This window comes from Carya illinoinensis, chromosome 16 (genome assembly GCF_018687715.1).
Source record: "Carya illinoinensis cultivar Pawnee chromosome 16, C.illinoinensisPawnee_v1, whole genome shotgun sequence".
Classification (NCBI taxonomy): domain Eukaryota; kingdom Viridiplantae; phylum Streptophyta; class Magnoliopsida; order Fagales; family Juglandaceae; genus Carya; species Carya illinoinensis.
This window is the reverse complement of record NC_056767.1, coordinates 29,851,439-29,866,680: the sequence shown is the minus strand read 5'-3', so window position 1 is coordinate 29,866,680 and position 15,242 is coordinate 29,851,439. Positions and strand designations below refer to the sequence as shown.

Below are 15,242 nucleotides of genomic sequence, written 5' to 3'. Positions count from 1 at the left end.
TATTTATATAGAAAAGATAATACTTTTAATTATTTGAACTTTAAGCTCGTAGCTAGACACGGTTTCAGTGAAGACTTTTGAGGGAGCTGCATGTTTATTGGCATATATAGAGGGGTCCAGAAATGAAAGGACTATTGCAAAGCACCTAGTTTACTTGTGATGCCGTGCCGGTCCGGTCAGGTATAATTCATGTAGCTAGCTAGCTCGGATCAGTAGTACTTGGCACATTAATTACTACAAGAAAAATGTTTTTTACGTCACTTAAATTAGATATGAAAAACACAAAATGGTTGTGAAAAAAACTTTGGCAACCAATTTGTGTTTTTCGCATCTGATTTAAGTGACTCAATAAACTATTTTTTTTGTAGTGAATTTAAAGAATTATGATCAGTATTAATTCTATATATATATATGATCTAAAATGTCAGCTTAAAATTATCCAAAGTGCATGCAGAAGATCGTATTGATCGGACCATTAACACAGCTAGAGAGTTTGAGCCAGCCTCGATTTACAATCAACTTATAATTTAATTGCCATGAGCATCGAAGTCAGGAATATGCGTGTGTGTGTGTGTTTGTGTGTATTCTCAAGTACTTAAAGCTTAGTTCACTGCATGCATTTTCATAAACGTACATGATTTTAAAACCAATCACAAAGATTGATATTTTGAGTAGTTTTAATTGCAAGCCGGTTTGTGACAATGTAGCATGCATGTGAGGGGCAGGAAAATTTCCACAAGTTAATTTTATTGGAGAATTTAAAGACTTTTAAGAAATTGAGAGACCCACTAACGTCCAATATCCGCGAGCGAGGAGCTTAATTTCAACGTAGCCAACCAAATCAACATGATGCATATATGTGCATGGTCCCTGCAGCTAGCTAGGCGCGCGATGATTTAAATCGATCGATCGATCATGTAGAAGGGGAGACCAATTAACTTGCATGCAGCAAAGATTTTATTCTCTAGGAGAATGTTGCTGATATTAATTAATGTTGCTTTGTCTGTACGTAGAAGGCGATGATTCCAAAGATGATTCCAAAGGATTGCATGAGACGTACGTCGACATTCTAGTTGCTCCTGCTGCTGCTTCTAGAGCTAGAGTAGATTCTAGATGAAGAGTTTGGATAGAACTAATTGACTAAGTTAATAAGTTTGGATAGAATTGTGTAACTAAGATGATAGACTTCATCTTATTTTTGATTTTGTAATTTGGATGAATGTAAAACACTTTAACTTTTATCTATAATAAACTATTTTGAGTTTATCTATAATAGTTATTATGAAGTGTTTTAGATAAGTTAAAAGTGTGAAAATCGAGTTCCAAGGGTTCTGTAATTATCTAAAGAAGAGTTTGAGTGAAAAACTGCTACTACTAAGAAGATAAAGTGTCAGGTGTCAGCATTCCGTCAAAATAGTCCATCACGACAAAGTCGCTTCAATTCGTCAGCAGAATACTACTACCATTCAAACTGCTTTCAGATTGTTTATTTAATGAATCCTACTGGTTATGATCATTTGTAGAGATTCAATTCTGGATATTTTTTAGAACACTTTTTGGTGAATATTTTGGTGAGAAAATTCATTGTAAAATTTTCATATTGTTTCTCTCAAATAGTTTGATCATTGATCCAAGATTGAAATTGAATGATCGTGATTCAACTACTGGAGTTTCAGGAGAAAAGCTAATATTTAAAAATCGTCAGAGGTTCTGACTGCTACTACAGTAGAGACAAACAGGTCGTTTGTCTAGTCAAGTAAAAGTGTCAATTGACAAAAGTTTTGTAATGTAAAACTTGCTTGTAATTGATTCTCAAATAATAAAATTAACTTATCTGGGTTTGGTTGTTGTGTGTGTGTGTTTGTGTGTATTCTCAAGTACTTAAAGCTTAGTTCACTGCATGCATTTTCATAAACGTACATGATTTTAAAACCAATCACAAAGATTGATATTTTGAGTAGTTTTAATTGCAAGCCGGTTTGTGACAATGTAGCATGCATGTGAGGGGCAGGAAAATTTCCACAAGTTAATTTTATTGGAGAATTTAAAGACTTTTAAGAAATTGAGAGACCCACTAACGTCCAATATCCGCGAGCGAGGAGCTTAATTTCAACGTAGCCAACCAAATCAACATGATGCATATATGTGCATGGTCCCTGCAGCTAGCTAGGCGCGCGATGATTTAAATCGATCGATCGATCATGTAGAAGGGGAGACCAATTAACTTGCATGCAGCAAAGATTTTATTCTCTAGGAGAATGTTGCTGATATTAATTAATGTTGCTTTGTCTGTACGTAGAAGGCGATGATTCCAAAGATGATTCCAAAGGATTGCATGAGACGTACGTACGTCGACATTCTAGTTGCTCCTGCTGCTGCTTCTAGAGCTAGAGTAGATTCTAGATGAAGAGTTTGGATAGAACTAATTGACTAAGTTAATAAGTTTGGATAGAATTGTGTAACTAAGATGATAGACTTCATCTTATTTTTGATTTTGTAATTTGGATGAATGTAAAACACTTTAACTTTTATCTATAATAAACTATTTTGAGTTTATCTATAATAGTTATTATGAAGTGTTTTAGATAAGTTAAAAGTGTGAAAATCGAGTTCCAAGGGTTCTGTAATTATCTAAAGAAGAGTTTGAGTGAAAAACTGCTACTACTAAGAAGATAAAGTGTCAGGTGTCAGCATTCCGTCAAAATAGTCCATCACGACAAAGTCGCTTCAATTCGTCAGCAGAATACTACTACCATTCAAACTGCTTTCAGATTGTTTATTTAATGAATCCTACTGGTTATGATCATTTGTAGAGATTCAATTCTGGATATTTTTTAGAACACTTTTTGGTGAATATTTTGGTGAGAAAATTCATTGTAAAATTTTCATATTGTTTCTCTCAAATAGTTTGATCATTGATCCAAGATTGAAATTGAATGATCGTGATTCAACTACTGGAGTTTCAGGAGAAAAGCTAATATTTAAAAATCGTCAGAGGTTCTGACTGCTACTACAGTAGAGACAAACAGGTCGTTTGTCTAGTCAAGTAAAAGTGTCAATTGACAAAAGTTTTGTAATGTAAAACTTGCTTGTAATTGATTCTCAAATAATAAAATTAACTTATCTGGGTTTGGTTGTCTCGTAGGATTTTACTTTTAAAGAATTTTTTAAAGGATATTCTTTCAAGGATTTTCCTTCGTTACTAATTTTGGTATTATGCAATTTACTTACTTTATGTTATTGCTTAATTATTAAATAATTCCATGATTGACGATTAACCAATTTGCTGAGTGAATTGGTAGATCTTTGTGTTACGCAACACGAACAATGGGATAATTTCAAGTAGATGATTAAGCCCATGAAAGCAACTTGTACCCCTCATGTGACGATGTTGACAAAAATGATAATTCTATAAAGTTGAAAATTCGAACTTCTTAACTAAATTGAATTAAGTTGGATCCAGTTGACAAATTGTAAAACCTTTCAAGATTTCGCATGTAAAAACATTAGTTTTTTCTCAAATCCCATTTAATATTCATTCATGAGATTATATATATGAATAATTTTATTTGAAGGCATTTACACCACACACTATTTACGTAACATAATTTGATTTAGAAGATAAATTTAAAATTTAAGTTTTACAAATCAAATTATGACATATAAATAGTATATATGTATTGTAAATACTTTCAAATAGTATGAAAAATTCTATTTTGAGACCCCTTATAACTACACACACCATACGCCTAGGATTATACAAAGACCGCCACGTAAGTAAGAGGTCTAAAAAAAATATGCTTACTTCCTCCCCTCAAACCTCTCTCTCTCTCTCTCTCTCTCTCTCTCTCTCTCTCTCTCTCTCTCTCTCTCTCTCTCTCTCTCTCTCTCTCTCTCTCTCTCTCTCTCTCTCTCTCTGAGATTCAAATCTTATATTCAACTAGGAAGATGAGAGAATGAACCGTAGATCTTTAATGTCTTGAGTGTTTGAACCAAATACTCTCCTTGAATTTGTTTAGGCTTGTTATTGTAAAATGTCCCAATTAACCTAAATTGGTAACCAATAATTGAAGCAGCAAAGTTGATTTAATAAGTTTAACATAAGGATGCATGTTGGATTTTGAGGTGGAGTTGAGTTTGCGGTTGGGAAATATGGGGAGGTTGGGATTGGATTTTAAAATTTGGGAGAGATTGGGTTCAAAAAATCTGATCATTTATGGGATAGAAATTATTTCTCTTTCATATTAAAAAATAAAACTTTCATCTTAATTATGTAAAGTAAGCAATGTGTGGTGTACGTGTGTAGCTTGAAAGGGTGCCTTAGTATAGAAGAACTCATATATGTATTGGCCATTTCACTTTTTTTTTTTTTAAATTAACCTTTCCTCTTTCATTCATATAACTATTTGATCAATACAATGTTTGTCAACCTATAAACTATTTAAAACAAAGATTGGAGCTTCTTCTATCCACACCTTCTCCTCTACAAAAAGTAAAGTAGCCAAAGCAAGCTTGTGGGCACTTCATTAGTATTTCTATGTGAGTATTCAGCCTTCCATCCATTCCAGCCTTTGAGACTCATCTTCAACTCTTCACTGATACTGTCAGCATAAGACAAATCTTCAATTGGATCATTCATTGCATTTATGATAACCTGTGCATCACCCTAAAAATTACTTTGTCAAAATTAAGGTCCCTACATAAATCCATTGCTTTCCTCAAAGCATAACACTCTACTAATGCTGGTAGTACCACATTCTGTTTCTAATCATGACAAGCTGCCATAACCTCTCCCTTCTCATCTCTGATTATCACTCATACTGCCATCTTCCTTGCTTTTACATCCAAAGCTTCATCCCAATTGGCCTTCACCGCATTCTATTGGCCTTCACCGCATTTTGTTCTGGTGGATTCCAACGTTTCTCCCCTCCTACTACACTGTTATGACCCTCTTGACCCTCTGATAAAGACTGGACTGATTGATATTCTCTCAAAGCTTCCTTTACTGATCTGATGACACTGCTTAGGCTAATAAACTTCTGTTCAAAGATAAAATTATTTCTTCTAATCCATAAACTTCTCATGATAGCAGCAATCTCTTCCATTTCAGTTTTATTGAGCTTATAAGACAGTTTCTCCCATAAACTCAGTAAGTCTTCTTCTCCTATTTTTCATTTTTGCAGAATCTTTGAGTGCCCAGCCCATACATCATTTGAAGCAGGGCAATACCAGAGAACATACATTACAAATTCATCATTTTGGAAGCAAACTGGGCACTTAGGATCCTCACTGACTTTCCTAACAAATAAATTCCTTTTTGTAACCAACAAGTTATTTCTTGCCTTTCACATAAACAATTTCAGCTTATCAGGTAGATTCAGGCTCCAAATATGTTTCCATCGACCATCTGTTTCTGCTCCTCTAGAAAACTCCCCTTGTATCATCTTTGATCTTTCTTGTTCCAAATAATAGGCATTTTTCACACTAAACAGGCCTTATTTCAGGGGCCCCAAATCAACTTATCCTCAACATCTCAAGGGAATGCAACAAATCTGATCAGCCTCTTCTTTCATAAAAATAGATCTAATTAAGCTCTCATTTCACTCCTTCTTACCCTTCACCATAAGCTCACTGACATTTGCATCTCCATTTAATATTGCAATTGGAAACTACACACTAAATGAAGATAGAGTGGATAACCATCTTTGGCCCCAAATCTATATTCTGTAACCATTTCCCACCCTCCACCTTAGTCCATCTTTCAACAACCCCAAAGAACTTCAAATACTTCCCCAAATCAGTGAGGGTAAATAGCCCAGTTTTGCCTCCAACAAAGAGGAATGTTTGAAATATTTTTCCTTAAAAATCTTGGCAGTTAAAGAGGAAGGACTTTGTAACATTCTCCAGCCCTGTTTTGCCAACAAAGCTTAATTGAAATTCTCTAAGTCTCTGAAACCTAACCCTCCATTTCCTTTTTATTGCCCATTTTTCTTCCAACTCCTCCATTGGATACAACTTTGTCTTTGTTGATTTTTATACCAAAACTTGGCTAGCATTCCATTAAGTTATTTGCAAAGCATTTTTGGTAATATGAAAACACTCATGGTGTCGGATGGGACAGCTTGCAATACTGCCTTTATCAAGATTTCTTTTACTGCACTCGAAAGAAAAGAAATCTTCTAATTGTTAATCTGCTGCCAAGTTCTCTCTTTTAAGCATCTAAATGTATTATACTTTGAACTACCCACTAGAATAGGGAGTCCCAAGTATTTCTCATTGCTCCCTTGCACCAAATCCCCTCCTTCCCTTATGATTCTTCTTCAGGTTACTGAGTCAGTGTTGGAACTGAAAAACATAGTTGTCTTCTCCTTGTTTAGTAGCTGACTAGAGGCTCTCTCATAAGTACTAAGAATCTTTTTCGTTTCTCTCCATTCTTCCACACTGGCCCTCCCAAAAAGAACACAATCATTTGCAAATAACAGATGATTGATTCTCAAACCCTCTCTCATAGCTGAAACTCCTCTTGTAAACCCTTGTTAATCTGAACTATTAAGCAAGTCACTAAGCCCTTCAGCACACATGATGAAAAGGTAAGGAAATAATGGATCCCCTTATCTTAACCCCCTCGAAGGATACATTTTCTCCCCTGGCTTTCCATTGATCATAATTGAGTAAGTGACAGATGAAACACAATTCATGATTAGTTGTATCCACTCACTTCAAAAACCCAGCTTCTTCATGATAGCTTCCAAAAATGTCCACTCAATTCTGTCATAGGCCTTTGACATATCAAGTTTGATGGCCATGCTTCCCTTCTTTCCTTTCTTCCTCACCTTCATAGTGTGTAGAATCTCATATGCAACCATTATATTGTCAATAATAATCCTCCCAAGAATGAAGGCATTCTGGTTTGGTGAGATAATTTCTGGGAGAACTCCTTTCAGCCTATTTACAAGTACTTTTGAAATAATTTTGTAAATGGCATTACAAAGGCTAATTGGCATGTACTCAATAACAAATAAAGGGCTTTTTGTTTTGTGGATTAATGCTATATAAGTAAAATTAATCACATAAATCAGAGAGTTACCATTTAGGAAACTTAACACTGCATTGCACACCTCCTCACCTATTGTGTCCTAATGGTTTTGGTAAAAACATGCACCAAAACCATCTGGACTAGGTGACTTCAAAGGGCCCATGTGTTTGATAGCTTCCTCAATTTCCAGTCTGCATAAAGGCCTAACCAACCTTCCATTCATCTCACTTGTTACTCGAGTTTCCACCTGCTGTACACAAGCTGCAATATCTTTTGATCCTGGCCTTGTTGAGGTAAATTTAAGTAGTTGTTGAAAGCACCTTCTATATCTTCTCGATTACTGAACAACTGTTTATGCTCATCCATGATTTGTTTAACCACATGTTTCCTTCTTCTCTGTGAAGCATAGGCATGAAGAAATTTAGTATTTCTATCTCCCATAGCATACCAGTTTCTCTTGGCCCTTTATTTCCATTTAAGATCTTCATTTTCAAGTAAACTCCCTAGCTCTCTCTGAAGTCTCTTTATCTCTTCAACATTAAATCTACTTTCCTCATCTTGAAGCTTTTTTATTAACTCAGATTTCTCTTTAATTTTTTTAGTTCTATCTGAATTGATCTATCTACTCCACCTTAGAAGGGCTTCCTTGCAATTCTCCAGTTTTACCTAAATCTTTGAATCATGCATTGCCCTTTGCCTGTTATGCCATGTCCCTTTTACTACTTCCACACAGCCCTCCTCTTTGTCCCAACTAGCCTCACATCTGCAAATTTTTCTCCTTCTCCACCTCATTTCACCTCTCATCTTCATTGTCAAAAGAAGAGGCCTGTGATCTGAACTTCTACCTGTTAGCACCTCTACACAGTGATCATTGAACTTTTGAGCCCATTTTGAATTAGCCACTACCTTATCTAGCATTTCTTTTGTAAATGCCTCATCTTCATGCTTATTGCTCCATGTATATTTGTTCCCTTTCCACTTGAGATAAAAAAAAAAGTTACCATCTTCTAGTGCTACTCCAAAGTCTTCCATCTGTCTCTTTGATCTTGGCCTATCACCCATTTTTTTCCCATTTGAGATAATCTCCTTAAAATCCTCTAATACACACCACCCTTTATCGACCATTGGTTTTAAGGATTTTAACAAGTGCTAAGCTTCATCTCTTTTACTAGTCTCAGGCTGGCCGTAAAAACTAGTCATTAACCAGCTTTCCTCCTCACCCTCTTCTAAAATCTAGGCACTAATAAGCCTTTGTGTATAGTTTAATATTTCTACATTCACTCTACTATTCCACCATAAAGCTAAACCTCCCTTTTTTCCCAGTGGCTTCACCACAAAGCACCCCTTACAATTAAGTCTCTTCTTTAATCTCACACACTGCTCACTTCTCAATTTATTTTTCATCAGAAACAACACATCTGGGTCATTTTCCTTCATCATAAGGCAAAGGTCTTGAGCTGTCCAAGGGTTCCCAAGCCCTCGGCAGTTCTAACTAAAGATTTTCATTGGGACTGGTGGGGCTGTTGAACAGCTTCCACCATGTTTTCATTGGATTTGTTTTCTTCCTTAGCACCACTCCTACAAACTTTTTTTCCTTTCAAACCTTTTTTTCTCCCTTCCCTCCTCACTTTAATTTCTTCTTTTTTTAATACAATAGTCACCAATACTTATTACTTTTTTTCCTCTTTCTTTTGCCATCCTTTTCCATTCACCCTTTCGTAAAACCCTCTTAATAATTAGCTCATGTATTGTTTCATTTAGATCCTCCCTTTGCTCCTCCCCCGCAACTAGATTGACCTCTTTAATGCCTTCCCCCTTCCTCTCAACTCCATCTACATTTAATAATTCCCTAACTTCTTCTGCTTAATCCTTACTCACCTCTTCCTCATTTGAGGTTCCCTCCTTTTCCTTATTCCTTACACTTGTTTCCTCAAACGCAATTTCACTAATACCCTTCCCTACTTCAGTAATTTTTTCCCCATTTAACATTTTATTCCCTTTATTTTTATAGCCTGCTTCATCCTCCTCAATCTGTATATACCAACCATGCCTTCCCCATCCACTTCCATCCTCCCTCACATCTACCGGTCCTCCTCTACCACTCCAATAGATTTACCAATCTATATCCTCTCTATCCTCATTCATACAGGACAGTGGCATGTTATGCAACTGGACCCAGAAATGCTCCTGCATAAACCTCAACTTCTGAGGTGGTGTGTTTTCATCGAAGGGTTTCAACACAAACAAATGATAATCAAACAACCAAGGTCTTCCACTCCACACACGATGTTTGTTTGCTGGATTAGCAAAGGTGACTGTAAAGATATTCGTAGCTACTTCTAGAAGCTTTGCAGGCTTACTTATCCTCCATACTTTCCTCATTGTGATTTTCCACCACTTCAAAGTTATGGAAAAGAACTTTCCCCACTGTAAGCCTGTTTGGAATTGAGTTTGAAAGCTTATAAAGTACTTTTAATTGTTTAAAAGCTCTTTTAAAGAAAAAATGATATGTTTGGTAATTTTATAAAATGTGTTTTAATCACCTAAAAATGTTGAAAATCTCCTTTAAAAAAAAAAAAAAAAAACCAAATTGAAGCTTTTATCAAAAAGCTCATGCAAATAACTGTATATTTAAAAAAATTAATATAACTAACTTTAAAAGTACTTTAGAGACATGGTTACCAAACAATAAATGACTTTTTAATAGTTGAGCTTGTTATTTAAGTTAAAAGCTACAAGTCCTAAAGTTATAAGTTATATTTCTCACCGTAATCCCAAACATGTACTGCATTCTCCTTTGTAGGAAAGCTCCTCTCCAACATTTTCATCAAAGTCTATAGCAGCTTCTTCATCCTCCAGCAGTTGCAAACGATTCCATTTCTCTTTTAAATCCTCTATTATTTAATCTGTTATTTCTTATATTTTCTATGTTTTCCTTCCTTTTCCTGATGGCAAAAACCTTCCTCCACCATACTCCATGGTACACTCACTCTCTGACACTCCTCATTCTCACGCACCATCACACCTCACTCACACACACCATCTAAATTTGTTAGAATCTAGTGAACCCCACCACTCTACCTCAAGCTCTCATTCAGAATGAGAGAGGAGAGACTATGTGTTTTTTCCTAATGTATTGTCCATTTCACTTTAATTTTATTATTGTCTATAAATAAAACCTATAAGTTAAGTTGATATTTTAATATGATTTTTACAATCTTATTGCATAGTACTTGAATAGCTCTAACTTGAATTTGATAGCTATGATGAGATGCCAAACAAATCTTTTCATTTAAAAGTTTTTATACCTATATAATTTTATTTATAAAATTAAAATTTTAAAATTTATATTTAAATCAAATATGTGGCAGTGGCTAGGTTATAAAATTTTTAAATATAATTTTTTTAATTTTATTTTAGGTATATTAAAAAACAAAAAAGGCTGCATACCCGAAAAAAAAAAAAAAAAAAAAAAAAAAAAAAAAAAAAATGCGTGGAGAAGTGCTTCGGTTTCAGGCTTTTTGCGGCGAAGCGGGGAGGCGACTATCTAAAAGTGGTACTCCGCACTCGAGAAAGGAATAAAAGAAATTATGTCAACCGCGTTGGTACACGCGTCCACTCTCTGCTGTCTCTCTTCTTCGTCCAAGCTCAACCCCTCCTCTCGCACTCCCATGGCCACCACTGCTCGCATCGCAGTCGTCGGAGACGTCGTTAGTCTCTCTCGCTTTTGTGTTTTGTATTTTAATTTAGAAATTCTACCTCTGTTCAAAAGGATGTTATTTTGTTTCATTATTGACATTAAAAAAAATAACTAAACGACAATTTGGGGTTTGGTTGGAAGCATGATGATTGGAATCTACACGAAGATACAAAGGCACTTCAGTTTTTGCAGGTTTTTTTTCCCCTCTCATTCTCTTTTCGCTTTTATATAATTAAAGAAAGAGTTTGCAATTTTCATTCTGTGTTTGCTTCCGTTTTATATTTGATGGACCGAACATTTGTAATCGAGATTTGAATATGGAAGAATTTCAGTAATTATAACTATGTTAAAATGGGGTTTGAGATTTTTGGGAGTGGATTCAAATTCTTAGCGTTATTATCATTCGAATGGAAATAAGCGTGGACCAATTGCATTGAACATTAACTATGTGAACCTTGGTAATTTAGTAAAGATTATTTGGTCTCTTACTCAGGCTTGCCGTGAATATAATTGTGGTACTATATTCCATGAACAATTGACTATCTTGATGGAATTTAAACAACTTTTTGTTTCCAGGGTGAAGAAGTGAATTAACTATAACTTCAGTTCTCCTTTTCAAATTGAAAAGGATATGTCTTATTTGAAATTAATTGTACGAATAAATGATAAAAAAATAATCTTTCTATGGTATTCCATATATTCTATAGTTTCTTACCTTGCCAATTTCGAATTCATGGTCATTAAGATTCATGTGCAATATGAAATGATATTTAAGAATAGATGGTACCTCTCCCTTTCTGTTTTCAAACAAATTGAATTGATTGAGGTTTTGCTATTTGGATTTGTCCTAGCCTCTTAGGTCTGATTCCATAAATAATATAATAAAAAATACCTTTTCATTTTGTATGCAAAACATTTGTTAAAGCCCTCCGCCTAATACCCCAATAGAAAAAGCTTAATTATAAATTCTGGTTGATGTATATTGGTGAATTAACCACCTGAAGCAACAGCCTAAGACAAACAGAACTTCCCAATATGGAGCCTTTGTTTCTACCTGGTTAATTGTTGTGCGCCCATTTTCTTCACTATTTTTTTTTTTTTAACTTGAAGTAGAAAAGAATTATATATGTATCTCACCTGATACGGGCTTATGATGAAATGCAGCCAGATTTGGTGCTGTTCACAGGCAGGTTCCATTCGTTCATCTAACTAGTGTCGTTTAGTGGATTGGATCTTTTATTCTGTAATGCATTTCTAACGTTGCTATATGTTTGACAAACTCTAGATTTTTACACAAGTCTGTACCTTAATTTCTGGAAAGATAATCAGTAAGATCTATTTCTTTTACTTATTGAATGCATAAACCTTTTTATCTTCTGTTTTGTTTTGTTTTGGCTTCTTTTCCCTGGTTTTATTCAGGTGATTTTGGTAATGAGAATGTTGAACTTGTCCAAAGTGTTGCAAGTCTTGAATTTGCTAAAGCAGTTATTTTGGGAAACCATGATTCCTGGTTCACTCAACAGTTCTCTGGCAAGTAAGTTTATAAGCCATTCCCTTCTTTGGTGAAATTAGCGTATCTGTTTGTTTCAACCATCGATAATATGATCACTAGATGGCTTCTTGCTATTTAAATTTGTGCACTTCATTAGCTTGGGTGTCTCTCTCTCTCTCTCTCTCTCTCTCTCTCTCTCTCTCTCTCTCTCTCTCTCTCTCTCTCTCTCTCTCTCTCTCTCTCTCTCTCTCTCTCTCTCTCTCTCTCCATGTGCCACACATGTACAATTAAGTTCTAGTATGCACTCCCGAATGATCAACTTAATAAAGTGCTTGATTTGAATATCAGGAGGAAGGATGGTGTTCAACTTCAGCTCGAATGGTGAGATTATTTTATTTCTGAAATTGTCTAAACATTCTGAAAAATAATAAGGATGCATCTTATACCATATTTTTCTCTCATGTGTAATTATTTTGACACCTTCCTAATATATCATCTGTTTTTATACTCCAAAGGAATTTTCATGGTTGGTAATGTCAGCATTTCTTTCTCTCTTTTTATGTGTTTTCCAATCCCGAATAATGTCTAATACTGGGTATTCAATATTTGGTTAGTCATCTCTAATTCCTTGATTCGCCTTGCAGTTTCTAGCAGACTATTACTTCAATAAATAATGAGAGATCTAATTCGTTACTTGTCAGAAATAAGAGAAAGCTAATACCAGAAGCTTTGGGTATGCATATTGGAGGAAAAGTTCTGAAATTATTGAAGATACTTTAGCTGTATTTACCACGATATCAAATTTATTATTGATAGCTGCTCACTCCTGAAATACCTAATGTGCCAATGTCATACCTTAAATATGGCCCCCAAGTCTTGGGCCTGTAGTTTATACCAGAATTCTCCATCACTCAACTCAAATGGCTATCCTTCTCTTTTTGGTTGCTAAAGAAAATCGATATAGGATTCTTAAACTGTGTCTGGAGAGACCATTACTTGCAAACACTGCCAGTTATGGGGGAAAGAAAAAGATATTAGAAAAGGACATAGCAGAATTCATGGTGTTGCTAGAAGTTTCTAGTGAATGTTTTAAAATAACTGAAAATAATCTGGTAGATGAATATATTGATTGCTGCTGAGAAGATTACACTTCATTCTTGAATTGTTTAAGAATTTTGTTAAAGCTGAAAATAGTTTCACAATGATCAGTCTTGGTGAGGAGCACGTAGCTTATCGGCATTTAGACTTTCCTCTGATGAAATTAAGTGTCGTGGGTGGACGGCCATTTTCTTGTGGAGGAGAGCAGATCTTTCGGAAAAGGCTTCTGTCTGCAAGGTATCTCTCTTACTAAAGAAGCATATTATAAAATTGGAGTTTACTGTGCTATTTTATCTCATTTGCACTTCATATTATCACTGTAAAGTCTTGATTTCAAACATCCCTGTTGCATGAGTTTGTTGGACGAGTAATGCACTTGCAACACCACCAGTGTTACGTCACTAACACCTACTTGACTCCACTGACGTGGCAGGCATGTGTTAGAGGTCATGGCTTGATTTTTGAATTCAGATTTTTTTTCTTTTTTTAATGGCTAATGCATGTCTACCACGTTGCTGGTGTTGCATGGGCAGCATTCTTGTTGGACATCTAATCTCTTCACCAGCATCAGCTACCATTGAATTAGAGTGAAAATGCTTCCTGCACCATTCACGTGACATTTTACATTTGGTGTCTTGCTCCTGTTGTTGTTTTCATTTTGAATAACATTGCAGTTTTCGATTTGATATTTTCACTTAGATATGGAGTCCAAGACATGGATGGAAGTGCTAAGAGAATTTATGAAGCTGTTTTGCGCGTGCCAGAGGGTCATATAGTTGTATTGCTTGCACACAATGGCCCAACAGGTGTATCCGTCTGCCAACATCAAATTTAGTTCAGCCATCTGGCACAATTTTCTCAGCATTACTTAAAAAGAAAATTCCTGGGCAGGTCTGGGTTCTAATGTGGATGACATCTGTGGAAAAGATTGGGTCTTTGGGGGAGGTGACCATGGTGATCCTGGTAATTTTACTCACTTTTCTGATTGTTTTTCCTGTTGATATCTCTTTTTTCCAAGGTCTTCGATCAAACTGCCTTATTTAAGCCTGGATGGTGGCTCTTCAACTTTTGAGGTTTTAGTGTTTTACACTAGGTAATTTGGCTTTGAGGCTGATTATGGAAAGGAGTAAAATGAACTACTTTATTTTGCAATTTGTCCATCTGTTCTAAGATTAAGCAATGCTTTTACCTTGCAATGTTATCTTATGATACAGATCTAGCACAAGCCATATCCCTCCTAAAAGAGACTGGCAAGTTCTCTATCCGTGTGGTTGTGTTTGGTCACATGCATAAAGAGCTGGCTTATCGAAATGGTCTTCGCAAGATGATTGTGGTTGGTGCTGACAACACTATATACCTGAATGGGGCCATTGTTCCTAGGGTTAAAAGATTGATCGATGAACAAGGAACTGCTGACCGAAGCTTCATGAATAATGAAACCCCTCCAACGCCGGAGTCTATTGGCACAAAGCGAGCCTTCACTTTGGTAGAAATCTTGGACGGAACAGTGGATAAAATTGCAGAAATTTGGGTTTCAGTTGTTGGAGATAAGACTGCATTAGAAGAAGAGCATGTTTTATTTAAAAGGGGCAGTTAGCTTTCCCTTGATTTTATATTCCGCATTCAGTCTCATCAGATCAAACACTAGGAACATAATAATTTCTGTTGAATGCCATGTTGGTGGTGTAAATTTTATACCTTGTACTCTGATTGTACGTCTCTTTGTTGTTGTTGTTATTGAATAAACGAATTACTTGACACAAAATAGAAGAAAATGTGAAAATATATCTCCCTTGCATCTCATATACTGCCATATCAAGTAGCAAAACACTATTAACTTTTGAGTGTTTTAGGTAAGGAAAAATATTTTAGCCACAAAGAATGTCTAACACAGATAGGTTTGATTCAAATGGCAC

General features: G+C 35.4%; 2 protein-coding genes across 3 annotated transcripts; one reads left to right on the top strand and one right to left on the bottom strand.

The window, feature by feature from the left end:
* Positions 1 to 6,719: 6,719 nt before the first annotated feature.
* Positions 6,720 to 8,098, bottom strand: LOC122299028. Its single transcript, XM_043108863.1, has 3 exons — positions 7,834 to 8,098; positions 7,169 to 7,315; positions 6,720 to 7,048 (listed from the first exon to the last, which is right to left on the bottom strand). Exons 1-3 carry the CDS (start codon positions 8,096 to 8,098, stop codon positions 6,720 to 6,722), a joined length of 741 nt encoding a protein of 246 aa, XP_042964797.1.
* Positions 8,099 to 10,564: 2,466 nt separating this feature from the next.
* Positions 10,565 to 15,111, top strand: LOC122299261. Of its 2 annotated transcripts, XM_043109380.1 has the most exons (9): positions 10,565 to 10,746; positions 10,878 to 10,928; positions 11,901 to 11,922; positions 12,156 to 12,270; positions 12,577 to 12,609; positions 13,438 to 13,563; positions 14,026 to 14,132; positions 14,218 to 14,289; positions 14,541 to 15,111. In XM_043109380.1, exons 1-9 carry the CDS (start codon positions 10,627 to 10,629, stop codon positions 14,921 to 14,923), a joined length of 1,029 nt encoding a protein of 342 aa, XP_042965314.1. In that variant the 5' UTR covers positions 10,565 to 10,626; the 3' UTR covers positions 14,924 to 15,111. The 2 variants fall into 2 exon arrangements, with proteins under 2 accessions (XP_042965314.1, XP_042965316.1); XM_043109382.1 differs by lacking the exon at positions 11,901 to 11,922 and having other exon boundaries at positions 10,567 to 10,746; positions 12,873 to 13,563.
* The last annotated feature ends 131 nt before the right edge of the window (positions 15,112 to 15,242 follow it).